Here is a 27,930-nt window from a genome sequence, read left to right as displayed (position 1 = left end):
CAGGCAGTGATATACAATACAATGGTGAGGAGAAACCTGAAACCGACCACAGTCACAGGCAGTGATGAATGGAATATTTCATCACAGTCCCCCCCCACCCTCGCTCCGCGGCCGAATAGTTTTGTCAGCATTCGTTGTCCGGGCTCGCTCACAAGGAATGGCTGCGCGGGTGCGCGGACCCAAGACAGCTGCTGGCCCCGTTGGACATGCACGTGGAACCAGCGTAAGTCAGCAACTGAGTTGAGAAAAGTAAGAGGAGAAAAAAGGTGGGTAAAACAACCGAGAAAAGGGAAATTTTTAGAGATTGCGAATTAACACTCCTGGCACGGAGTGGATCTGGGCAATTCGGGAGCAATGGTCAGTGGGGCCCCCCCAAAGCATTTTCCGTCCATAAAATCCTGTGCAATCTCTGACGGTCCACATCCAAATTCCTCATAGTTTGACTAACCGTCTATGTCAGGAGCGTAAATTCATAAAATATCCCCTCATCCATCTCCCTGCTGGTTTAGAGGAAGTGCAGGGAGCTGAAGAATCCTAAAATGTAACATTAGAAGTGGAATTACAATAGTTTGAATTCCTAGTGTGTCTAGGGAAAGACATACTTAGAAATAACATTATCAAAAGGCGCGTTGTTACATTCCAAAAATTCATTTTTGTGGTCCACCTAAAAGTTACGGGAACAATTTATTGAAATGGCTAATGAAAGGGAATAAAAAATAGGAAAGAAGTAAATCATCGCATTTTTCTCTTTTTTTATCCATTCCTGGGATGTGGGCATCGCTGGCAAGGCCCAGCATTTATTGCCCATCCCTAGTTGCCCCTTGAGAAGGTGGTGGTGAGCCGCCTTCTTGAACCGCTGCAGTCCGTGTGGTGAAGGTCCTCCCACAGTGCTGACTTTGTCGTAGCGGTTTGCTACAACTGAGTGACTCGCTCGGCCATTTCAGAGTCAACCACATTGCTGTGGGGTCTGGAGTCACATGTAGGCCAGACCAGGTAAGGACAGCAGATTTCCTTCCCTAAGAAAGACTTGCATTTCTATAGCGCCTTTCACGACCACCGGACGTCTCAAAGCGCTTTACAGCCAATGAAGTACTTTTGAAGTGTAGTCACTATTGTAATGTAGGAAACGCGGCAGCCAATTTGCGCACAGCAAGCTCCCACAAACAGCAATGTGACAATGACCAGATAATCTGTTTTTGTTATGTTGATTGAAGCATAAATATTAGCCCAGTACACCGGGGATAACTCCCCTGCTCTTCTTCAAAATAGCACCATGGGATCTTTTATATCTACCTGAGAGAGCAGACAGGACATTAGTGAACCAGATGGGTTTTTACAACCAGTTTTCATGGTCTCCATTACTGATCCTAGCTTTTATTATTCCAGATTTATTTAATTAACTGAATTTAAATTCCCTAGCTGCTGCAGTGGGGATTTGAACTTTTGTCTCCCAGATTATCAGTCCAGCTCTTCTAGATTACTAGTCCAGTAACATAACCACTAGGCTACCGCTCCCATAAATTCCAAGATAGGGGTTGAATCATTAAACAGAATTTGGACACATATTGGTCAGTTTGATGCAGTTTTACAAGAACTTTAAGGTCATCAGACTTCAGTGCCCTCATGTGGTAGATCGCGGTACACAGACTGAATGGGGATTGCCTCGTTTGCAACTGTCCAGATATAAATTTAGGTCAACATGAATTGATTTTTATTTGTTTTGTTTTTTTAAACTTATGCGCGGTGCCTTTTTTTGGGTCCTAGATCGAAATTGGCAGGCTGACACCTTCTGGGAACAGAGTGCTTGTTAACTATGACAGTGACTACGAGGAGGAGGAGGAGCTGGTTCCCCATGAACCTTTGGATCCTGGTGCTCCCAGTGTGCCTGGTCTCCTTGGCCCTGACACGAAGGAAGGTTTGTGACAGCAGCGGTGTGAGATTCCATTCAGAATCTGTGTCTATTTGCACTTCATGGAATTTTGGACGCTTGCCAGACCTTACATTCTCAGTATTCTTTTTACAGAATTGTAAATATATTTAAAAAATAATCTTTAAAAAAAAACTAGCATGGTTTATACTAAACTTGTTATTGCTGACGGTGCTTTCATGTGCTACGCTTTCTGAGTGATGGTTTATTTTCGGCACGTTTGTTGGAGGTGACAAAGGCTCCCTTTTGTAAGCCCCCCTTCATTGTAATTGTGGCTTTGCAAAGGAATGTTTTCTTCTGAATGCTCCACCACAGCGTGTGACTTTCCGGTGTCTGTAATCTAACCGCAGCAGACCAGAACCATCCAAAAAAAAGGGTTAAATTACATTTTAAAAATTCCAGACTATGGGTACGTTCATGACATGCCTATCAAGTAGAATCCAAACCTAACATTGCACCAAAAAAAATGAATACTTGGAGATTTGCGGTCCGTTAGGGTGGAATATGGATCGTCTAAACTGGAGACCAGCAGCGAAAACTGCCCCAGTGATGAAGTATGCAGCTGTTTCCATTGAGAATCTCCACCATTTCCAAAATTCCATTGTTTAAAGAGGAAAACATTCATCCTCCTATTAATGCAGCATCATCGTTAGTAAAGGTTATTCTAAACAATTTAGAGTTATATAAGAAACCTGCGTATTATACTAAGAGATGTGTGACGTAATAAAACTCACTACGCACTTGGTTTGAGTATAAAGCAAGGCTTTAATCAACTTGTTTCAGAACATGGAAGTCTAGTTGTACTTCACTAGTTCCTTGTCTTACAAAATGTCCCTGTCAAACTGGGGCCAACGCCCGAGTATTTATACTCCTTGGACGGCGCCACCAGCTGGCCGTCCAGTGTTATTTCATAGGTAGTTTCTCGATGATGAGATTTATGACAATGTGTCATAAATATTCTACCTTAAAGCATCTGGTACTTTTCTATAGCACTGTAAAATCTACTGCGAACTGCAGGGACATCTTTTCACCCTTCACGCACGCAATATTTGTGATTTGTCAGTGTATTGTACAGTTACATTATATTATTAAAAAAATAAATCTTTGAGGAAAGTTAAGGAAACCTCCTTATCTCCAAGAGAGACCTTCATAGCAACCTGTTGAAGAATGGACAGTCTATTGATGCAGTGTTGGTCTGATATTTGGCTGAGTTTCCTGTTACATTCTGATATGCTGTTACTCTTTAGGAATTATGCATCAGTCATTGACAGGAGCAAAAGATCAGTGTGGCTAGAGCTAACGGCTGGGACTTCCCGCCCTCCCTCTGCTGATTGCTCAACAGAACTGGGACGGAAGATGGGCCGGGGACGCGCACCACCTATTTTTACATCCTCCCTGTTCCTTGCAGGCAGGGATTAGTGGTGTACGACACACTTACCTATATATGGGCGAACCTAATTTATGCGCTGCACCTCCCAAACCCATGACCTCTACCACCTAGAAGGACAAGAGCTACAGGCGCACGGGAACACCACCACCTCCAAGTTCCCCTCCAAGTCACGCAGCTTCCTGACATGGACATATAGATCGGCCGTTCCTTTGTCGTCGCTGGGTCAAAATCCTCACTACCTGACAGCACTGTGGGAGCACCGTCACCACACGGGACTGCAGCGGTTCAAGAAGGCGGCTCACCACCACCTTCTCAAGGGCAACAAATGCCAGCCTTGCTAGCAATGGCCATATATCCCCAGTATCAATTTTTTTCAAAATAGAAGAACAACGTCTGATATATTTCCGTCTTCTGCTCCATAGCAGCTCCAGGGTCCCCCATGTGGCCCTGACGTCTAGCGTCACCATGGTAGTGAAGGGGATGATTCAACTTGAAGCATGCAACCAATCATAGTGCGATCGATTGCCAAGGCAGCTGACGCAACTCTTTTGGGGCTCTCATTTACAGAGCCCTCATGGAAGGTTTTGCTTTGCTGGAGGCATCAGTGGAGCGGTTTTGCAGCTTCACTGGAGTCTGCGGCGTTCCTCCGCCTCAGAAGTGGCCCAGGACCAGTCAATGACTCTTTCCACGCACGTTATTTTCTTTCCACTTAAGTAATAGCCCCCTCCTGGATTTTTTGTCCCCCCGTGTGAAACACTTTGCATTTCTCGACATTAAATTTCATCTGCCACCTGTCTGCCCAATTCCCCAAGTATATTCAAATCCTCCTGTAGCTTAAGGGGTCAGCTATTTGGGACTGAGATGAGGAGAAATTTCTTCACTCAGAGGGTGGGGAATCTTTGGAATTCTCTATCCCAGAGGGCTGTGGAGGCTCAGTCGTTGAGTATATTCAAGAATGAGATCGATAGATTTTTGAATATTAAGGGAATCAAGGGATAGAAACATAGAAAATAGGAGCAGGAGTAGGCCATTCGGCCCCTCGAGCCTGCTCCACCATTCAATGAGATCATGGCTGATCATCCAAATTCAGTACCCTGTCCCTGCTTTCTCCCCATATCCCTTTAGCCTTAAGAAATATATCTAACTCCTTCTTGAATATATTTAATGAATTGGCCTCAACTGCCCTCTGTGGTAGAGAATTCCACAGGTTCACCACTCTTTGGGTGAAGAAATTCCTCCTCATCTCTGTCCTAAATGGCTTACCCCTTATCCTTAAACTGTGACCCATGGTTCTGGACTCCCTGGCCATGGGAACATCCATCCTGCATCAAGTCTGTCTAGTCCTGTTAGAATTTTATAAGTTTCAATGAGATCCACTCTCATTCTTCTAAACTCCAGCGAGTATAAGCCCAATCGACCCAATCTCTCCTCATACGTCATTCCTGCCATCCCAGGTATCAGCCTGGTGAATCTTCGCTGCACTCCCTCCATGGCAAGAACATCCTTCCTCAGATAAGGCAACCAAAACTGCACACAATACTCAAGATGTGGTCTCACCAAGGCCCTGTACAACTGCAGCAAGACATCCTTGTTCCTGTACTCGAACCCTCTCGCTACAAAGGCCAACATACCATTTGCCTTCTTAACCACCTGCTGCACCTGCATGCTTACCTTCAGCAACTGGTGCACAAGGACACCCAGGTCTCGTTGCACTTCCCCTTCTCCCAATCTATTGCCGTTCGGATAATAATCTGCCTTCCTGTTTTTGCCACCGAAGTGGATAACCTCGCATTTATCCACATTATACTGCATCTGCCATGCATCTGCCCAATCACCCAACCTGTCCAAATCATACTGGAGTTTCTCGGCATCCTCCTCACAGCACACACGCCCACCCAGCTTTGTGTCATCTGCAAACTTGGAGATATTACATCTAGTTCCCTCGTCTAGATCATTAATATATATTGTGAATAGCTGGGGTCCTAGCACCAATCCCTGCGGTACCCCACTAGTCACTGCCCGCCACTCGGAAAAAGACTTGTTTATTCCAACTCTTTGCTTCCTGTCTGCCAACCAGTTCTCTATCCAAGTCAGTACCTTGCCCCCAATCCCATGTGCCTTAACTTTACACGCTAATCTCTTATGCAGGACCTTATCGAAAGCCTTCTGAAAGTCCAAATACACCACATCCACTGGTTCTCCCTTATCTATTTTACCAGTTACATCCTCAAAAAATTCCAGTAGATTAGTCAAGCACGATTTACCTTTTGTAAATCCATGTTGACTTTGTCCGATCCTGTCACTGTTTTCCAAGTGCTCTGCTATTACATCTTTTATAATGAACTCTAGCATTTTCCCCACTACCGATGTCAGGCTTACCGGTCTGTAATTCCCCGTTTTCTCTCTACCACCTTTTTTTGAATAGTGGGGTAACATTAGCTACCCTCCAATCCATGGGAACTGTTCCAGATTCCATCGAATGTTGGAAGATGATCAGCAATGCATCTACTATTTCTAGGGCCACTTCCTTAAGTACCCTAGGATGTAGATTATCAGGCCCTGGAGATTTATCGGCCTTCAATCCCATCAATTTCCCTAACACCATTTCCCTACAAATACTGATTTCTTTCAGTTCCTCCCTCTCATTAGACCCTATGTTCCCCGACATCTCTGGGGGGTTATTTGTGTCCTCCTTTGTGAAGACAGAACCAAAGTATGTATTTAATTGGTCAGCCACTTCTTTGTTCCCCATTATAAATTCCCCTGATTCTGACTGCAAGGGACCTACGCTTGACTTCACCAATCTTTTTCTCTTCACATATCTATAGAAGCTTTTACAGTCAGTTTTTATGTTCCCTGCAAGCTTACTCTCATACTCTATTTTCCCCCTCTTACTTAATCCCTTTGTCCTCCTTTGTTGAATCCTAAACTGCTCCCAATCCTCAGGTTTGCTGCTTTTTCTGGCCAATTTATATGTCCTCTCCTTGGATCTTATGCTATCCCTAATTTCCCTTGTTAGCCACGGTTGAGTCACCTTTTTTTTTTGTTTTATGGGGTATGGGATATGGGGATAGTGCAGGAAAGTGGAGTTGAGGTAGAAGATCAGCCTTGATCATATTGAATGGTGGAGCAGACTCGAAGGGCCAGATGGCCGACTCCTGCTCCTATTTCTAATGTTCTTATCCTGGACAGCTGTGAAGCCTGCCACCTTCATTAGGTTTGTATCATCTGCTTACGACGCCTAGCCCCAGATCATTTATAAAGATATTAAACAAAAGAGGTCCCAAAACAGACCCCTGTGGGACCCCAGTGGTAACATTCTCCCAGGCTGAGACAATCTGGGTCAACCAATTACGTATCCATTGTAAAATATTTCCACTGATTCCCGAGTAGTTCTAATGTGAAGATGCGCTCCTTATTGTGGATAGGTTGTGGTCCCCAACTCTTTACAATCTATATTAACGATTTGGAGGAAGGGACCGAGTGTAACATATCAAAGTTTGCAGATGATACAAAGATGGGACGGAAAGTAGTGAGTGAGGAGGACATAAAAAACCTGCAAAGGGACATAGATAGGCTAAGTAAGTGGGCAGAGATTTGGCAGATGGAATACAATACTGGAAAGTGTGAAGTTATGCACTTTGGCAGGAAAAATCAGAGAGCAAGTTATTATCTTAATGGCAAGAAACTGGAAAGTACTGTAGTACAAAGGGATCTGGGGGTCCTGGTGCACGAAACTCAAAAAGTTAGTATGCAGGTGCAGCAAGTGATCAAGAAGGCCAATGGAATGTTGGCTTTTATTGCTAGGGGGTTGGAATATAAAAACAGGGAGGTATTGCTGCAGTTGTACAAGGTATTGGTGAGGCCGCACCTGGAATACTGCATACAGTTTTGGTGTCCATACTTAAGAAAAGACATACTTGCTCTCGAGTCAGTACAAAGAAGGTTCACTCGGTTAATCCCGGGGATGAGAAGGTGGTCATATGAGGAGAGGTTGAGTAGATTGGGACTCTACTCATTGGAGTTCAGAAGAATGAGAGGCGATCTTATTGAAACATATAAGATTGTGAAGGGGCTTGATCGGGTGGATGCGGTGAGGATGTTCCCAATGATGGGTGAAACTAGAACTAGGGGGCATAATCTTAAAATAAGGGGCTGCTCATTCAAAACTGAGATGAGGAGAAACTTCTTCACTCAGAGGGTGGTAGGTTTGTGGAATTTGCTGCCCCAGAAAGCTGTGGAAGCTACATCATTAAATAAATTTAAAACAGAAATAGATAGTTTCCTAGAAGTAAAGGGAATAAAGGGTTACGGGGAGCGGGCAGGAAATTGGACATGAGTCTGGGTTCGGAATGGTCATGGCCCTGTGGGTAGTGGAGCGGGCCCAGGGGCCGTGTAGCCTTGTTCTGCTCCGACTGTGTTCTAATTCTGTTAGATTTCAGGAGATGGTTTTATTCCTGTTCCTGGCTGGGGTGGAGATCGCCTTTACAGAAGGTAAGTACTGTAGAAAATATAGGGACAGAGTGATCTCCTGGAAGAATTTCGATCGCCTAGATGGGTCGGAGAGGAATTTCCCAGATTTTTTTCTCCCAAATTGGCCATTGGGTCTTTATCTGGTTTTTCGCCTCTCCCGGGAGATCACATGGGTTCGGGTGGATGCAGAGTGATAGAAGATTTGAGGTTAGGATCAGATCAGCCATGATCTTATTGAATGGTGGAGCAGGCTCGAGGGGCCGATTGGCCTACTCCTGCTCCTATTTCTTATGTTCTTATGTTCTTATGTTTTACGTTGTAACACAATTGATTGTGCTGCCAGTTACTGAGCACGTAAGAGAATAAGGCCCAAGGTTTCCACTGGCAGGAGACCAGCGGAAGCACAGGAAGACAGCGGATATCAGCTTGCACTAGGTGCCCGTTGATTCTGTGAGTTTCCTCTTTGCCTTGGAAGGGGTGGAACTTCCGACGGCCCTTTTAAAAGGCAAATGACGGCAAGGGGGTGAAGCCAGGGACAGAGACGCCCTAAGCCAGGAGTCCCCATTTCTTAGGCTCACTCGGGACCTGGTGTAGCAAGAATAGACAAATAGGAGCAGGAGTCGGCCATTCAGCCCTTTGAGCCTGCTCCGCCATTCAATATGATCATGGCTGATCCTCTATCTCAATACCATATTCCCGCTGTCTCCCCATACCCCTTGATGCCTTTTGTGTCTATCAATTGAGCGGAGGCATACCAGGCTCTCCGAGGGCGTATGTGGGGGTCCAGGTCAGACAAACGGCTTGGAATTTTAAATACTGCAGATTGGCCCTTTGATCGGGAGCTAATTGGACTCTTGATGGGGTCAGGGAGGGGCCTGAGCAAGACCACCCCCACCAAGGGCAGGCAAGAAGGTGGGTGCCGGAATTTCCACCAATCATGGCCAGAAATGTGCCCCAAGTGGCATCTGTGCCTGCATGACCCTTGCAAATAAATGGACGAACCTGCATACGAAAATGAAGGCCTACCCCACACTCCTGATGCTTGGAACATCATGACTGGACACTTCCTATCCACGCCCATCCCCCCCTACCCACGCCCATCCCCCCCTACCCACGCCCATACCCCCCTCCCCTCCCCCCCCACCCCCACACATACGCGCCATCATGCATGTAATCTCCCGGAAGAAGCAAAACACAACAGGGCCAATAAGGGGAATAAATTGGTGATTTCCTCTCCGACCTCCTCAGGCAACCGAAAGGTGTCCTCCCACTGATCCCACAAACACCAGTGGGATTAGTGCTGGTGGGAGTTCAGCGTGGTGGGCACCATTGGTCGTGAACCCGGTGTAACTGCCTAACTTTCAGGATTGTGACCAGAGGATTTTCAAGGCCTAAATGTTCATTCTGCCGACGTTGTCAAAGGAGTGCCCAGGGTTAGATTATGAGGAGAGATTACTAAGGAGATAAACTAGGCTTGTATTCCCTGGAATATAGACGGTTAAGGGGTGATTTGATTGAGGTTTTTAGGATTTTGAAAGGATAGATGGAGAGAAATCTTTTCTGCTGGTGGGGGAGTCTAGGACAAGGAGACACAGCTTTAAAATCAGAGCCAGGCCAGGAGAGAAGTCAGGAAACACTTCTTCAAGTAAAGAGTGCTAGAAGTGTGGAATCCTTCCCACGATTAATCATTTTAAATCTGAGATCGTTAGATGTTTGCTAGCCAAGGATATATAGGAAACTTTCGATTAACCGGCCCCTAAATAATCGGAACGCTCTATCCACCGGCAAAATTCAGGAGTCGGTTCCGGTAACTTTTTTTTACTTTTAATTACTTTTTTTACTCCATTTGTTGCTGTGCAAGGGTGTAGCTGAAGCTGTTGCTAAGCTACAGAGACGCTTGCAACTTGTGCCGACTGTTTTGAAGCAACAGGGTTTGTTGCTTTATACGGAGCTCTGAGCTCCGTATCTTTTACTATAGCGTTCGGTTATCCGGAATTGTTGATGAACCGGCAACACGTCGGTCCCATCCGTGCCGGATACCAGAAAGTTTCCTGTAAAAAGCATACGGAGCCAAGGCAGGTGGATGGAGTTAAGATACAGATCGACCATGATCTCACTGAATGGCAGAACAGGCTCGAGGGGCTGACTGGCCTCCTCCTGTTCCTATGAGGGTAGTGGCAACATAAACATGGTGAAACGCGCTTAAATGTTATCATTGAATCATCAAAGTACAACTTCAACAAGCCAATATTTATCTTCTCATTTTGCTTCTTAGGGCTTCCAACCTGCCTTTTGTGTACCTGCCTGAGTGGGTCTGTCTACTGTGATGATACAGATATCAAAAGCATACCTCCTCTTCCCAAGGACACCACTCACTTCTACGCACGTTTTAACAAGCTCGCCAACATAAAGAAAGGAGATTTTGCTGGGCTAAGTACGACAATGTGGAATTTCAAGCCTATTATTATGGAGAACAAGACAATGTCTGATTGTGTAATGTGTGTTCTTATTCTGTTTTGTAATTGTTGGGTGCTTGCAGCTTGCTTTGCTTTGGTTACAACATAATGGGAGTAATGATGCGATGGCAGGTAGCCAAAGTGCTTCAAAGTTTTGAGTGCAAGGGCACCTATTGTTGGCCATGACTGATGTCATTGGAGAGGGTGCAGAGGAGATTCACCAGGATGTTACCTGGGCTGGAGCGCTTCAGCTATGAAGAGAGACTGGACAGGCTGGGGTTGTTTTCCCTAGAGCAGAGAAGGCTGAGGGGGGACCTGATTGAGGTGTACAAAATTATGAGGGGCATAGATAGGGTAGATAGAAAGGAACTTTTCCCCTTAGTAGAGGGGTCAATAACCAGGGGGCATAGTTTCAAGATAAGGGGCAGGAGGTTTAGAGGGGATTTGAGGAAAACTTTTTCACCCAGAGGGTGGTTGGAATCTGGAACTCACTGCCTGAAAGCGTGGTAGAGGCAGGAACCCTCACAACATTCAAGAAGCATTTAGATGAGCACTTGAAACGCCATAGCATACAAGGCTACGGACCAAGTGCTGGAAAATGGAATTAGAATAGATGGGGCTTGATGGCCGGCATGGACACGATGGGCCGAAGGGCCTCTTTCTGTGCTGTATAACTCTATGACTCTATGATGTCTTAAGTAAGTGGAGTTAAGGTGCAGATCAGCCATTATTTAATGGAATGGCGAAGCAGGCACTCGAGGGGCTGAATGGCCTACTCCTCTTCCTATGTACTATGATCCTATGGGACCTTTATGGAGACTGTTTTTTAAAATTTCCCGTTGATCCTGGGCTGTCCTCTCCTTGTCATGGGGCCACACTTACTTAAATGCTCACCTTTTGCGATAACTTCCAATGGTTAATTCTTCCATCGATAAATGTAGATCGAGAGAAACTATTTCCTCTGGTGGGGGGAGTCCAGAACAAGGGGGCATAATCTTAAAATTAGAGCCAGGCCGTTCAGGGGTGATGTCAGGAAGCACTTCTTCACACAAAGGGTGGTGGAAATCTGGAACTCTCTCCCTTAAAAAGCCGATGAAGCGGGCGGGCGGGGTCAATTGAAAATTTCAAATCTAAGACTGATAGATTTTTGTTGGGCAAGGGTATTAAGGGTTACAGAACCAAGGCGGGTAAATGAAGTTAAGATACAGATCAGCCATGATCTAATTGAATGGCGGAGCAGGTTTGAGAGGCTGAATGGCCTACTCCTGCTCCTAGGGGACCTTTCTCCAGGAGCACCACAGAGATATTGGAATGAGCTGAACTCACATTGCCATGTAAGGGCAATTCATTTGGGCCCAGGAGCATGCAGTACCTCAGGAGCAGTGGTTGAGGCAGTTCTGTGTTGGGAGCATATTATCTGTCCCAACACAGTACTGTTTATATCTACAATAAGTTTGTTGCCAAATGGGGAAGGAAAGTCTAGGCGGAATGCAATTTGTTCAAAGTACTCCCCCATTTTATGAAATTAAAATTAGACTTATCATAAATTTCTTTGATTTTCTTTTAATAAATATGTCAACTTTGTCTCTGCTCCCAGTGATATCAGTTGCAGACAGTGTCGTGGATCAGCTCCACTAGAAACAGCAGGGGACAAGACTTTAAATCAGTCCGAGAACTGCTCTAAAGGAGGCTGGCCTTGAGAAACCATGCTAGCACCACTAGCGTGGTTTTCCAGTATTGCATATACATATACATGTGTTGTGCTCACCTTTGTGTTCAAATCCCTCCATGGCATCGCCCCCCCCCCCAACCCCCACCCCCCATCTCTGTAACCTCCTCCAGCCCCACAACCCTCCGAGAACTCTGCATTCCTCCAATCCTGGCTTCTTGCTCGTGCCCCATTTCCTTTGCCTCACCATTGGCTGCCTTCAGCTGTCTAAGCTCTGGAATTCCCTCCCTAAACCTCTCCACCTCTCCTCCTTTAAGACGCTCCATAAAACCTATCTCTTTGAGCAAGCTTTTGGTCACCTAATGTCTCCTTCCTTGGCTCAGTGTCAATTCTCATCCAATAACTCTCCTGTGAAGCGCCTTGGAACATTTTACTACATCAAAGGCGCTATATAAATACAAGTGGCTGTTGTTATTATGCTGCCTAAAGGCTGCTTCCCAATTGTGGGAGAAGGAGCAGGCAAACAGCAAAGCTGCAGTCAACACGGGGAAAGGAAGCAGGGTTGGAATGTGGGGCAAAGAAGCAGGGTTGGGATGTGGGGCAAGGAAGCAGGGTTGGGATGTGGGGCAAGGAAGCAGGGTTGGGATGTGGGGCAAGGAAGCAGGGTTGGGATGTGGGGCATGGAAGCAGGGTTGGGATGTGGGGCATGGAAGCAGGGTTGGGATGTGGGGCAAGGGAGCAGGGTTGGGATGTGGGGCAAGGAAGCAGGGTTGGGATGTGGGGTAAAGAAGCAGGGTTGGGATGTGGGGCAAGGAAGCAGGGTTGGGATGTGGGGCAAAGAAGCAGGGTTGGAATGTGGGGCATGGAAGCAGGGTTGGGATGTGGGGCAAGGAAGCAGGGTTGGGATGTGGGGTAAAGAAGCAGGGTTGGGATGTGGGGCAAGGAAGCAGGGTTGGGATGTGGGGCAAAGAAGCAGGGTTGGGATGTGGGGCAAAGAAGCAGGGTTGGGATGTGGGGCAAGGAAGCAGGGTTGGGATGTGGGGTAAAGAAGCAGGGTTGGGATGTGGGGCAAGGAAGCAGGGTTGGGATGTGGGGTAAGGAAGCAGGGTTGGGATGTGGGGCAAGGAAGCAGGGTTGGGATGTGGGGCATGGAAGCAGGGTTGGGATTTGGGGCAAGGAAGCAGGGTTGGGATGTGGGGCATGCAGGGTTGGGATGTGGGGCAAGGAAGCAGGGTTGGGATGTGGGGCAAAGAAGCAGGGTTGGGATGTGGGGCATGGAAGCAGGGTTGGGATGTGGAGCAAGGGAGCAGGGTTGGGATGTGGGGCAAGGAAGCAGGGTTGGGATGTGGGGCAAGGAAGCAGGGTTGGGATTTGGGGCAAGGAAGCAGGGTTGGGATTTGGGGCAAGGAAGCAGGGTTGGAATGTGGGGCAAGGAAGCAGGGTTGGGATGTGGGGCAAGGAAGCAGGGTTGGGATGTGGGGCAAAGAAGCAAGGTTGGGATTTGGGGCAAGGAAGCAGGGTTCGGATTTGGGGCAAAGAAGCAGGGTTGGGATTTGGGGCAAGGAAGCAGGGTTCGGATTTGGGGCAAAGAAGCAGGGTTGGGATTTGGGGCAAGGAAGCAGGGCTGGGATGTGGGGCAAAGAAGCAGGGTTGGGATGTGGGGCAAGGAAGCAGGGCTGGGATGTGGGGCAAAGAAGCAGGGTTGGGATGTGGGGCAAGGAAGCAGGGTTGGGATGTGGGGCAAGGAAGCAGGGTTGGGATGTGGGGCAAAGAAGCAGGGTTGGGATGTGGGGCAAGGAAGCAGGGTTGGGATGTGGGGCAAAGAAGCAGGGTTGGGATGTGGGGCAAGGAAGCAGGGTTGGGATGTGGGGCAAAGAAGCAGGGTTGGGATGTGGGGCAAGGAAGCAGGGTTGGGATGTGGGGCAAAAAAGCAGGGTTGGGATGTGGGGCAAGGAAGCAGGGTTGGGATGTGGGGCAAAGAAGCAGGGTTGGGATGTGGGGCATGGAAGCAGGGTTGGGATGCGGGGCAAGGAAGCAGGGTTGGGATGTGGGGCAAGGAAGCAGGGTTGGGATGTGGGGCAAGGGAGCAGGGTTGGGATGTGGGGCAAGGAAGCAGGGTTGGAATGTGGGGCAAAGAAGCAGGGTTGGGATGTGGGGCAAGGAAGCAGGGTTGGGATGTGGGGCAAGGAAGCAGGGTTGGAATGTGGGGCAAAGAAGCAGGGTTGGGATGTGGGGCATGGAAGCAAGGTTGGGATGTGGGGCAAAGAAGCAGGGGTGGGATGTGGGGCAAGGAAGCAGGGTTGGGATGTGGGGCATGGAAGCAAGGTTGGGATGTGGGGCAAAGAAGCAGGGTTGGGATGTGGGGCAAAGAAGCAGGGTTGGGATGTGGGGCAAGGAAGCAGGGTTGGGATGTGGGGCAAGGAAGCAGGGTTGGAATGTGGGGCAAAGAAGCAGGGTTGGGATGTGGGGCAAAGAAGCAGGGTTGGGATGTGGGGCAAAGAAGCAGGGTTGGGATGTGGGGCAAGGAAGCAGGGTTGGAATGTGGGGCAAAGAAGCAGGGTTGGGATGTGGGGCAAGGAAGCAGGGTTGGGATGTGGGGCAAAGAAGCAAGGTTGGGATGTGGGGCAAGGAAGCAGGGTTGGGATGTGGGGCAAGGAAGCAGGGTTGGGATGTGGGGCAAGGAAGCAGGGTTGGGATGTGGGGCAAGGAAGCAAGGTTGGGATGTGGGGCAAGGAAGCAAGGTTGGGATGTGGGGCAAAGAAGCAGGGTTGGGATGTGGGGCAAGGAAGCAGGGTTGGGATGTGGGGCAAGGAAGCAGGGTTGGGATGTGGGGCAAAGAAGCAGGGTTGGGATGTGGGGCAAAGAAGCAGGGTTGGGATGTGGGGCATGGAAGCAGGGTTGGGATGTGGGGCAAGGAAGCAAGGTTGGGATGTGGGGCAAAGAAGCAGGGTTGGGATGTGGGGCAAGGAAGCAGGGTTGGGATGTGGGGCAAGGAAGCAGGGTTGGGATGTGGGGCAAGGAAGCAGGGTTGGGATGTGGGGCAAGGAAGCAAGGTTGGGATGTGGGGCAAGGAAGCAAGGTTGGGATGTGGGGCAAGGAAGCAGGGTTGGGATGTGGGGCATGGAAGCAGGGTTGGGATGTGGGGCAAAGAAGCAGGGTTGGGATGTGGGGCAAGGAAGCAGGGTTGGGATGTGGGGCAAGGAAGCAGGGTTGGGATGTGGGGCAAGGAAGCAGGGTTGGGATGTGGGGCATGGAAGCAAGGTTGGGATGTGGGGCAAGGAAGCAGGGTTGGGATGTGGGGCATGGAAGCAGGGTTGGGATGTGGGGCAAGGAAGCAGGGTTGGGATGTGGGGCAAGGAAGCAGGGTTGGGATGTGGGGCAAGGAAGCAGGGTTGGGATGTGGGGCAAAGAAGCAGGGTTGGGATGTGGGGCAAAGAAGCAGGGTTGGGATGTGGGGCAAAGAAGCAGGGTTGGGATGTGGGGCAAGGAAGCAAGGTTGGGATGTGGGGCAAGGAAGCAGGGTTGGGATGTGGGGCAAGGAAGCAGGGTTGGGATGTGGGGCAAAGGAGTAGGGTTGGGATGTGGTGCAAGGAAGCAGGGTTGGAATGTGGGGCATGGAAGCAAGGTTGGGATGTGGGGCAAGGAAGCAGGGTTGGGATGTGGGGCAAGGAAGCAGGGTTGGGATGTGGGGCAAGGAAGCAGGGTTGGGATGTGGGGCAAAGAAGCACGGTTGGGATGTGGGGCATGGAAGCAGGGTTGGGATGTGGGGCAAAGAAGCAGGGTTGGGATGTGGGGCAAGGAAGCAGGGTTGGGATGTGGGGCATGGAAGCAGGGTTGGGATGTGGGGCATGGAAGCAAGGTTGGGATGTGGGGCAAGGAAGCAGGGTTGGGATGTGGGGCAAGGAAGCAGGGTTGGGATGTGGGGCAAGGAAGCAGGGTTGGGATGTGGGGCAAGGAAGCAGGGTTGGGATGTGGGGCAAGGAAGCAGGGTTGGGATGTGGGGCAAGGAAGCAGGGTTGGGATGTGGGGCAAAGAAGCAGGGTTGGGATGTGGGGCATGGAAGCAAGGTTGGGATGTGGGGCAAAGAAGCAGGGTTGGGATGTGGGGCAAGGAAGCAGGGTTGGGATGTGGGGCAAGGAAGCAGGGTTGGGATGTGGGGCATGGAAGCAAGGTTGGGATGTGGGGCAAGGAAGCAGGGTTGGGATGTGGGGCATGGAAGCAAGGTTGGGATGTGGGGCAAGGAAGCAGGGTTGGGATGTGGGGCAAAGAAGCACGGTTGGGATGTGGGGCATGGAAGCAAGGTTGGGATGTGGGGCAAGGAAGCAGGGTTGGGATGTGGGGCAAAGAAGCAGGGTTGGGATGTGGGGCAAGGAAGCAAGGTTGGGATGTGGGGCAAAGAAGCAGGGTTGGGATTTGGGGCAAGGAAGCACGGTTGGGATGTGGGGCATGGAAGCAAGGTTGGGATGTGGGGCAAGGAAGCAGGGTTGGGATGTGGGGCAAAGAAGCAGGGTTGGGATGTGGGGCAAGGAAGCAAGGTTGGGATGTGGGGCAAAGAAGCAGGGTTGGGATGTGGGGCAAAGAAGCAGCGTTGGGATGTGGGGCAAAGAGGCAGGGTTGGGATGTGGGGCAAGGAAGCAGGTTTGGGATGTGGGGCAAGGAAGCAAGGTTGGGATGTGGGGCAAGGAAGCAGGGTTGGGATGTGGGGCAAGGAAGCAGGGTTGGGATGTGGGGCATGGAAGCAAGGTTGGGATGTGGGGCAAAGAAGCAGGGTTGGAGGTGGCAGGGGAGGAGAACCAGCCAAGAAGCAAAGGCAAAGGTCAGGAGCACTACAAAAGGGAGGAGGAGCCAAGTAAATACCCCTACTTGCATGGTAATACTGTTTGCATATAACATTGCAAATGGGTAATCCATTCCTTATATGGAAGCTGTGTTATCTTTGTGCTATACTGATTTCAATTCAGCACATTTAAAACTGTTTGTTTTGGTCAGGGATTCATTAACCCTGCGTAGATATTAAACGGGGACCGCTGTATTTGACCCCGGGTAGATATTAAATGGGACCGCTGTATTTGTTATTTGTTCCATGAAGAAATAATTAAGCTATATTTTGCAAAGTATTTTAATTGTGTTTTTTATTATCATCTTAGATCACTTAAAGAGGATCGATGTGACAGGTAATAGGATTTCTTCAATTGACGAAGATGCTCTAAGGCAGCTGCCTGAACTGGTGGACCTCATGGTTGCTTCAAATGAACTCGTGCAGCTTCCTGAGCTTCCCAAAACTATGATCAACATTGACGCAAGTTACAACAAATTGCACAGCAATGGGATAAAGAAAGAGGCATTTAAAGTAAGCGCCATTATTATACACCTTAGTACATCATTTTAAAAAATGTTTGCATATGGGGTCAACTTTCAAATACTAATGTAAGGTTCAATTAATTTGTAAGTTGATTGAACTTCTTTTATGGAGACAGATCTTTGCTCCTTAAACATCTCATCTATATATATCTTAATTAATTAAAAATCTTTTGTCTGCACACACTTCTCTGCATCACAGAACTTTGTGTTGTCACATTTCTGTCACACTTTTTGTGTCGACTTTTTATCCCATTATGAATTCCACATTTATAATGTGATTTGCCTATGTAAACTATGTCACAATTATTTGTCACCTCAACAGGTGACTTTGGAGTCGCTTTCAGAGCAGTCAGTGCCAGCTTAGTGGCCAGTTTGTTTTTTATGCCTTACTGTGAAAGCGATAAGTATTAAGGACTTTTCTTCAACCATTTATGTTTTTTTTTACTTCATAATAAATACTTACTCTCAAAATTCTCTTCAGATGAACATGGTCCTGAACCTGCGATCACGGGGGGAATTTTGACTTTGAGTCATAGTGTAAAACAGGAGATTTCGATTCAGCCGCCTGTTGCGCATCTCCCCCGATTGGCATCAACGGAAATAAAAATCAGGATAGATGTATCGCGGGCGGCGGCATCGAGATCGCCCGATTTACACTAGTACCCAAAGTTAAAATTATCCCCATGTCAGAAAAATGTAGCTTAAAACAAAAATCCCTCCTAGGTCAAATAACCACTAACCATGAAGCGGGTCAGAGATAAGGCCACGAGGAAATGGTGCCGATTCTCCTGCCCACACTCCCGTCTCGTGCGTCTCCCAGCCCGGGATGTGGGGTGAGTCAATTTATCCTGTCGTATGCGCACTTTGCTTAAGACCAGTTTGCTGACTGTTACTTCACTGCTCAACCATGAAGATTATTTAAATAAAAATATACAGCAAGGTACAGCTCACCCAATGTTACTACGATCCTGGTGGGAGTGGAAATGCTACACATGCTTCATTTTTTTCAGGCCAGCTGAACCATCACCTAAAGAAAGGAAAGAAAGAACTTGCCTTTATACGACTCCATTTACAACCTCAAAATGTCCCAAGGCACTTCACAGCCAACACAGTACTTTAGAAGTACAGTCGCTGTTGTCTTGTAGGGAAATGCGACAGCTAAGTTGCACACATCAATGTCCCACAAACAGCAATTAAATAATTGACCAGTTGATCTGTTTTTAGTGGTGTTGGTTGAAGGATTATCTTGATTTTTCTTATGTTTTCCACGCTGTTTAACAATGGCAGCTTTTGAAAGTGTCTGTCGGGTAAAGGTAACAATATGCCGATGAAAGCTTTGTAAGATTTGACCATAGATTTCTTGATGTTTTACTGAAGTTGGACATTTCCCTTAAAAGCCAAAACAAAGTTATTTTCAAATTCGAAGACCATTGGGACTGAAACTCTGCCGTATCCCGTGCCATAAATCTGGTGACGGTGCGGAGCTTTCACCACTTCAAGACAGATAAAAAGAGGGGGGGCGGAAAATCCCTCAAATAACCTTTTCCTTCACCTTGTTTGGTGAAAGCTCCGCTTAAGTGAGAGCTAAGGATTAACAAGCTTACACTTGGGAGTGGATTCATAAATGTTCTTCCCTCTCTGCACCAATTGTAAACATAGATGACTGCCACAGCCATTTTACCGCAGCGCTGTGCTAACTGATGATATTGGGCATTGTTTTCTCACTGTTCCTTTTTCCTCCTACTTGATAGGATATGAGCAACCTTGAGTATCTATATCTGGCTGGCAATGCGCTGAATTTCGTCCCACTTCCTCTGCCTGAGAGTCTTCGTTCTATTAACCTACAGGTAAAAGATACACTGACTGATTCATGTCAGACGTTCATGAAAGAAAGACTTATGAAATAATACTGTGCAGCCTACAGGTGGCGCTGTCCAGGGAGAGTATAAATACTCGGGCACAGGCCCAGTTTGCACAGGACATTCTTAACAGGAACTAGTGAAGGACACAACTAGACCTCCATGTTGTAAAACAGTTGATTAAAGCTTTGTTTAACGTTTAGACCAAGTACCTAGTAGTTTTCTTACGTCACCGTCCATGTTGCACATTTATTAACAACAACAACTTGTATTTATATAGCACCTTTAACGTAGTAAAACGTCCCAAGGCGCTGCACAGGAGTGTTATAAGACAAAAAATTTGACACCGAGCCACATAAGGATAAATTAGGGCAGGTGACCAAAAGCTTGGTCAAAAGAGGTAGGTTTTAAGGAGCGTCTTAAAGGAGGAAAGAGAGGTAGCGAGGCGGTGAGGTTTAGGCAGGGAATTCCAGAGCTTAGGGCCCAGGCAACAGAAGGCACGGCCACCAATGGTTGAACGATTATAATCAGGGATGCTCAGGAGGGCAGAATTAGAGGAGCGCAGATATCTCAGGGGGGTTGTGGGGCTGGAGGAGATTACAGAGATAGGGAGGGGCGAGGCCACGGAAGGAATTGAAAACAAGGATGAGAATTTTGAAATCGAGGTGCTGCTTAACCGGGAGCCAATGTAGGTCAGCGAGCACAGGTGTGATGACCGAACGGGACTTGGTGGAAGTTAGGACACGGGCATCCGAGTTTTGGATGACCTCAAGTTTACGTAGGGTAGAATGTGGGAGGCCAGCCGGGAGTGCGTTGGAATAGTCAAGTCTGGAGGTAACAAAGGCATGGATGAGGGTTTCAGCAGCAGATGAGCTGAGGCAAGGGCGGAGACGGGCGAAGTTACGGAGGTGGAAATAGGCAGTCTCAGTTATGCTGCAGGTATGTGGTCGGAAGCTCATTTCAGGGTCAAATATGACACCAAGGTTGTGAACAGTGGGGTTCAGCCTCAGACAGATGTTAGTGGGAGGGATGGAGTCAGTGGCTAGGGAACGGAGTTTGAGTTAACCTGCTGTCACCACCTCCTCCAAAAATAACATAACTTGGGACAGATGCCAAATCTGAAGAGCTAATTGGGCAAGTTTCTATACTGTTTTTTAGAAAAATATTATATAGCCCAGTATGAATCCAGATGGCAGCGTACATACAGAGAGAGAGAGAGAGAGAAATGCCCGTCTGCTCAAGACCGTTCAGTGTCCTTCCATTATAGTAGCTCTCAGTGACCAACAATTCTCCTAATGCAGTATGTCAAACAGAGGAATGATGCCCGTTTCTTCAAGCTCCCACAAATAGGAATACAGACACTGGTACCTGTGGTAAACCACTGTTAACTCTGTACATGTCTGCTCTGTACAAGTCCAGGCATGTCTCCGCCCCTGGCTCCACCCCTAAGCCCGGGTATAAAGGTGACTCACCACCCTTCCCCCGGGAGCTCTTAGGATGGATCCACTAGCAGAGGCATGCTCTAGTTCTTAGTCAATAAAAGCCTACTTCGTATAAGTTCAACTCGTAGTCTTTGGTGTTGTTGATAGTGCATCAGTACCCATCTCAGGTAGCTCAGTTGCTACGCAAACTGATGACTGCACTAAATATAGCCTCAGGAATATTCTCACTCTACTGATCATCGAATCATAGAATGATAATTATCATGGCTTTAGTTCAGGCATACACGCCATGCAATGTTTCTGGTGCTTGGTTGAATATTTTCGATGTACTAAATCTCCGAATTTTATCTCAGAGTGATGTCTTCGCATTTAACCTCTGGTTAAAATATGACGTGTTTCTTGCAAACGCATATAACATTATATAGTTTAAGGATGCACTTACATTGTATAATATGATGCAAGTGTAGTGTCGACGTAAAGCGGCTCACGCTTTGCGCTGACGTTAAACTAACAGTGTAAATCTGGAGTCAGGGCATGATCTGACTCCAGAGTGTATCAGCGTGAGATCCCTGGAGGGGTTTGTCTCGTACCCCTTCAGTTTCACGCAGCATGGAGTGTGAATCCAGTGCAGTGTCCATCCAGCTTACAACAACATTGACTTGCATTTATAGAAACATAGAAACATAGAAGATAGGAGCAGGAGTAGGCCATTCGGCCCCTCGAGCCTGCTCCGCCATTCAATGAGATCATGGCTGATCATCCAAATTCAGTACCCTGTCCCTGCCTTCTCCCCATATCCCTTGATCCCTTTAGCCTTAAGAAATATATCCAACTCCTTCTTGAATTGGCCTCAACTGCCTTCTGTGGTAGAGAATTCCACAGGTTCACCACTCGCTGGGTGAAGAAATTCTTCCTCATCTCTGTCCTAAATGGCTGTACAACTGCAGCAAGATAGCGCCTTTAATGTAGCAACACATCCCAAGGCACTTCACAAGAGCGTTATCAATCAAAATTTGACACCGAGCCACATAAGAAGATATCAGGACAGTTGGTCAAAGAGGTAGGTTTTAAGGAGCATCTTAAAGGAGAAAAGAGAAGCGTAGACATTTAGGGAGGGAATTCCAGAGTTTTTTTAATTCATTTACGAGATGTGGGCGTCGCTGGCAAGGCCCAGCATTTATTGCCCATCCTTAAATACCCTTGAGAATGTGGTGGTGAGCCGCCTTCTTGAACCGCTGCAGTCCGTGTGGTGAAGATGCTCCCACAGTGCTGTTAGGGAGGGAATTCCAGGATTTTGACCCAACGACGATGAAGGAATGACGATATATGTCCAAGTCGTGATGGTGTGTGACTTGGTGGGGAACTTGGAGGTGATGGTGTACCCATGCACCTGCTGCCCTTGTCCTTCAAGGTGGTAGAGGTCGCGGGTTTGGGAGGTCCTGTCAAAGAAGCCTTGGCGAGTTGCTGCAGTGCATCTTGTAGATGGTACACACTGCAGCCACGGTGCGCCAGTGGTGGAGGGAGTGAATGTTTAAGGTGGTGGATGGGGTGCCAATCAAGTGGACTGCTTTGTCCTGGATGGTGTCAAGCTTCTTGAGTGTTCAGGCAAGTGGACTTGTGCCTTGTAGATGGTGGAGGGGCTTTGGGGAGTCAGGAGGTGAGTCATTCGCCGCAGAATACCCAGCCTCTGACCTGCTCTTTGTGCCACAGTATTTATGTGGCTGGTCAAGTTAAGTTTCCGGTCAATGGTGACCCCCAGGGTATTGATGGTGGGGGATTCGGCGATGGTAATGTCGTTGAATGTCAAGGGGAGGTGGTTAGACTCGCTCTAGTTGGAGATGGTCATTGCTTGACACTTGCCCAATCTCCATATCCCTTGATTCCCCAATGTCCAAAAATCTATCGATCTCAGCCTTGAATATACTCAAAGACTCCGTAGCCCTTTGGGGCAGAGAATTCCAAAGATTCACAACCCTCTGTGTGAAGAAGTTCCTCCTCATCTCAGTCTTATATGGCTGAGCCCGTATCCTAGGACTATGCCCCCTCGTTCTAGATTCCCTAGCCAGGAGAAACAACCTCTCAGCATCTACCCAGTCAATCCCCCTCAGAATCTTATGTTTCAATGAGATCACCTCTCATTCTTCTAAACTCCGTAGAGTATCGGCCCAATCTACTCAATCTCTCCTCATAGGACAACCCTCTCATCCCAGGGATCAATCTGGTGAACCTTTGTTGCACCGCCTCCAAGGCAAGTATATCCTTCCTCAGATAAGGAGACCAAAACTGTGCACAGTACTCCAGGTGTGGTCTCACCAAGGCCCTGTACAATTGTAGCAAGACTTCCTTACTCTTATATTCCAACCCCCTTGCAATAAAGGCCAACATGCCATTTGCCTTCCTAATTGCTTGCTGTACCTGCATGCTCGCTTTCTGTGTTTCTTGTGCTCGGACACCTCAGTCTCTCTGAACTCTAACATTTAATAGTTTCTCACCATTTAAAAAATACTCTGTTTTTCTATTCTTCCTACCAAAGTGAATAACCTCACATTTCCCCACATTATACTCCATCTGCCACCTTATTGCCCACTCACTTAACCTGTCTATATCCCTTTACAGGCTCTTTGTGTCGTCCTCATAGCTTACTTTTCCACCTAGCTTTGTATCGTCAGCAAATTTGGATACATTGCACTCAGTCCCTTCATCTAAGTCATTAATATAGATTGTAAATAGCTGAGGCCCAAGCATTGATCCTTGCGACACCCCACTAATTACAGCCTGTCAACCGGAAAATGACCCGTTTATCCCTACTCTCTGTTTTCTATCCGTTAACCAATCCTCTATCTGTGCTATTGGGCCAGAAATTCGCGGCCAAAGGCGTGAGTGCGCTCGGGGTACTCACGCATCTGGCCGTTGGAAATGCCGGCGTTCAGCATGAACAGCGCATGCGGGGAACGCCGGCATTTCCAGACCTCGAGCGCGTGCGACTGCACAGGCAGCGCTTGCGCAGTGAACTTCGTAGATTTCATTCATGAAATCCGTGAGGGTAAGTCCTCAGAAGTTACACTTGAAAAAAGCAAGTGTAAAGTGGTTCATTGGCTGCAGAGGAAGAAACATTTTATCGTGGAGCTTCTGAAATGCAATATTTTTGTTTGGGAAAGGGAGGGAAGTTATTTTAAGAAATTTTAAGTAAGTTTTAAAGTTAAAATTTTTTTTTTTTTAAAGGGTTTTCAGAACGGTAGGTAGAAGGAGCAATTGTGGCTGTGTGAATGGAATGTGAGAATGAGTTATGTATGTATGTCCACATATATTCCTTTACGTATATGTATGTATGTTTTATATTCCTTTACTAATGTGTATGAATGTATGTTTTTAATTATGATTTTCAAATAAGTTACTTTCTCTGAAAGTCATAATTAAATAATACATTCATACACATAAGTAAAGGAATATATACATAACACGCAAAGGAATATATACAGACATACATACTTTCAGAAGCTCCACGATAAGAAATATCTTCCTCCGCAGCCTCTGGAGCAACTGTACCCATGCTTTTTTCATGTGTAAGTTGTAAGGACTTGACCTCACTGAAAGCAGTAATGAAAGCGGCGAATTATACTGCACACGCGCTGCCTGTGCAGTCGCACGCGTTCTGCCTCTGAACCCCTTCGTTCAGAGGACAGGAAATGCCGGTTTTCCCCAAAAGCACTGTGCATGCTGAAAACCGGCATTTCATCCGGCCAGATGCGTAAGTACCCCGACCGTACTCGCGCAGTTGGAAGGGAATTACTGGACCAACATTTTACATGTCAATAAAATGAAAAATTTAACAATTGCACGACTTGCCCCCTCGCATCTGCGACTGAGGGTCCAAGGAGGTGCATTGCGCAAGAGGTCATCATCGTACGTATCCTCACACTGTTCCCTTTGGGGAACTGTATGAAGTGGTGGAAGGATTTATGGCCGTGATTAACGCTCATTCCGTGACCGTAACCATCTTTGAACCAGCCATTAGGGTGGTTAGTCCTATGGCGGGAGGGTTTCACGGGCTCCCACAACCCATCTGAGGTGGGGGGGGCCACCAACACCCACGGACGCAAGTATCCCGCTGGATGTCCACCCAGAATTTAAAGTTGGAACTCCGACTCCACTTGCCGGGACTGTCTGGAGTGGGGTTCAAAACCCTACTCCTTCTGGCCCAGCGGCGGGGATGCTTACTGCTACGCAAAAGGCCCACTCCGCACAAAAGGTGACACCCATACGTTTCCTGCGCCTTTTCCCTCCCCGTGACTGGAGCCCTATGCTGCCATTTCATGTTGCTAATCGGATTGGGCCTTTGTCATAGCGGTAGGATCCCCGCCGCTGGGCCAGATCAGGGTAGGGTTTCGAACCCCGCTCCAGACAGTCCCGGCAAGTGGAGTCGGAGCTCCGGCTCTAAATTCTGGGTTGACATCCAGTGGGATATTTGCGTCCGTGGGTGTGGGTGGCCCCCCCTCCTTGTATAACTTGTGGGAGCCCGTAAAACCCTCCCGCCATGGGACTAACTGCCCTAATGGCTGGTTCAAAGATGGTTACGGTCACGGAATGAGCGTTAATCACGGCCATAAATCCTTCCACCACTTCATACAGTTCCCCAAAGGGAACAGTGTGAAGACACGTATGACGACGACATTGCTAAATAAATAAATGGAATTTAAAAAATTCTTTTAGGGCTTTTAAAAGTCTTTAAATTGCTTTAATTCTCTTTAAAACTACTTCAGATTACTCAAAATAATGTAAACATTTTAAAAAGTTTATAAAAGTTACCAAAATCTTCAAAAAACTTCCAAAAACCTATTTAAACTGCTGCTTTGCATGTAAAAATGATTAGCAGCTTGACAGAAACATTGGGGGCGTGTCCAGTGAAACTGAGACCTCAAGGGGCGTGTCTCACTTACACTGCACGCTCCTGGCTTCGCGCTGGCTGCACTCCTGGGCGGCGTGACGTCATACGCTGCCCGGGATTCTTCTTTTTCATTCACGAAGTCCAGGCGTCCCTGGAGCTGATCGTCAGTAGCGCGGGGTAAGTGTAAATACGGGGCTTGCATGCACTGCAAGCCCCGTTCTGGAATTTCTGGGCCAATATATTACCGCCAACCCTGTGAGCCCTTATCTTGTGTAACAACCTTTTGTGTGGCACCTTATCAAAGGCCTTTTGGAAATCCAAATATGCTACATCCACTGGTTACACTTTATCTACCTTGCTAGTTACATCCTCAAAAAAAGCTGTACTAAATTTGTTAAACACGATTTCCCTTTCATAAAACCATGCTGACTCTGCATAATCATATTATGATTTTTCTAAGCACCCTGTTACCACTTCCTTAATAATGGATTCCAGCAATTTCCCAACAACTGATGTCAAGCTAATTGGCCTGTAGTTCCCCTGTTTCTCTCTCCCTCCTTTCTTGAATAGCAGGGTTCTTGAACAGTGATAATGATAGAGGGAGGGAAGGGGGTGGGGGGTGGGGTGAAGACAGGAGTTATAGGGTTGGAGGAAGCTACAGAGATAGTGAAGGGCAAGGCCATGAATGGATTTGAACACGAAGGTGGAAATATAACATTACAGGAAACTCTTTGGTATCCGGCACCGACGGGACCGGGATGGTGCCGGTTGATTAAAAATTCCGGATGACGGAGAGGGTTATCTACCGAGGCTATTTTTAACAAACAAAGAGTCAGACTCCTGTTATTGAGGTGTTCGGAATTCCGACAGCGCCAAGAAGCCGAGTAGTGGCAGTTTGGAGAACTACCCCCACTGACTAACTCGGCCACCGCGGGAGACTCGGACTCGGCAACATTTCCGGTTATTGAGGTGTTTTCGGGGTATGAATTTTGCCGGTTAATTGAGGATTCCGGATATTTAGGTGCCGTTTAAACGAGAGTTTCCTGGTACTTCTATCCTATTAAACTAACGTGCCAATTTATTTTCTCTTTATGTTTTCAGAACAACAATGTTCAGCAGATTGATGATGACACTTTCTGTAATTCAAAGGACATACACTACATTCGCAAGGCTCTGGAGCTCATTCGACTGGATGGGAATCCCATTAATCTAAGCAAAACACCCCATGCCTATGTCTGTCTCCCCCAGGTGCCCCATGGCAATTATTAAAGATCTGTAATTCTGTTTATTGTGCACACAAAAAACATACGACTGACAGCAGGCAAAGGTCTTATATTAATTGTGCTTAGCATTTTCTGTTTCTTTCAAGGAATCTGTTTAAACACTGCACTCACGGTATTTCCTGCACTCAAGTGAACAATTAAATAATCTCAGTAAAGGAAGAACACTATTCAAAACAATTACATTTGAAATGCTAGGTGATAAAGTAAGAGTAGAGAAAAGTTGTAAATGTTAAAAAAAAAAACTACTTTGGAATCCAATCTGTACTGACCTTCCCAAATAATAAAATAAATATGATGAGGTTAATAAATTCTTGTTACTCGTTAAGCGATATAACAATGCATTTTTCAACTTCTTTCATGTTTTAAGCCTGACTCTATAAACAGAACAATTTCTCTTGCCTTTCTGTTCCTTTGAAGCATTTTGCTTTATTGTTAGAGTCCAGTGGACCCAGTGTTTTCATCCTGCCTTGTAACCATTATTCATAATTGTACTTGCAGTACGAATAAATGTCGCACTAATATTTGATTTTAAAAGTCTCTTAATATTAAAAAAATGGAATCTTGTTATATACAACCGGTCAGGACAAATTTAATAAGTTTCTTACAACTAGACTTTGATGCACCAGGGTTAACGTTTCTCGTTGCTGATGAAGGAGGGACAAGCAAGCTGGAGCCAAGTAGGACTTGTCTGCGACAATCATTTCTATGTAATGCATTTTTAAAAATTACCACGCACCAAGTTACTAATGTGTAACCCGGCTTAAAATGTTACGTACAGTGCATTCATTTATTTATGTAAATTAAAGTCTAAAACATTTTGTTTAACCTGTAGGCCTCACTTAGCTACTTTCTTTTCCTCTGGAATCGGCTGCTGCTTGAGCCAGAGTGGCAAAGCTGCAATCGGCAAATGGTTTTTGGGGTGGAAAATGCACAGGTGGAGGGGGTGGTGGGGGGTGGGGGGTGGGGGGCGGTGTGCAGGCACAGGGGTACAGCACAGCTCAAGTGCCAGGAGGTGCCTCTGCTGCTGACCCTGACAAGACTTTTGGGGGGGTCAGAGGGACTTTTCCTACTTTGCATTCCAGTGGCAGATGCCCACCTGCCTCAACCTGCCAAAAAATCTGAGGGATGCTGCTAGGCAGATACCAGCATTTGGCTGCTGGGTGTGTCTGGTTTCACTGTTTCGAG

General features: G+C 47.2%; 1 protein-coding gene across 1 annotated transcript in view; it reads left to right on the top strand.

The window, feature by feature from the left end:
* Positions 1–27,570, top strand: part of LOC147106405 (epiphycan-like) — a 52,259-nt gene extending 24,689 nt beyond the window's left edge. The window contains exons 2-6 of the mRNA XM_086009757.1: positions 1,765–1,915; positions 10,066–10,224; positions 17,063–17,265; positions 19,028–19,123; positions 26,564–27,570. Coding sequence (XP_085865883.1) covers positions 1,765–1,915; positions 10,066–10,224; positions 17,063–17,265; positions 19,028–19,123; positions 26,564–26,731 — 777 coding nt within the window. The 3' untranslated portion in view covers positions 26,732–27,570. The remainder of the gene's footprint in view (positions 1–1,764; positions 1,916–10,065; positions 10,225–17,062; positions 17,266–19,027; positions 19,124–26,563) is intronic.
* The last annotated feature ends 360 nt before the right edge of the window (positions 27,571–27,930 follow it).

The sequence above is a fragment of the Somniosus microcephalus genome, chromosome 16 (genome assembly GCF_052327205.1).
Source record: "Somniosus microcephalus isolate GS21.2 chromosome 16, FLI_Smic_1.0, whole genome shotgun sequence".
Classification (NCBI taxonomy): domain Eukaryota; kingdom Metazoa; phylum Chordata; class Chondrichthyes; order Squaliformes; family Somniosidae; genus Somniosus; species Somniosus microcephalus.
Note: the sequence above shows the minus strand (reverse complement) of the source record. Positions and strands in the feature narration are given on the sequence as shown.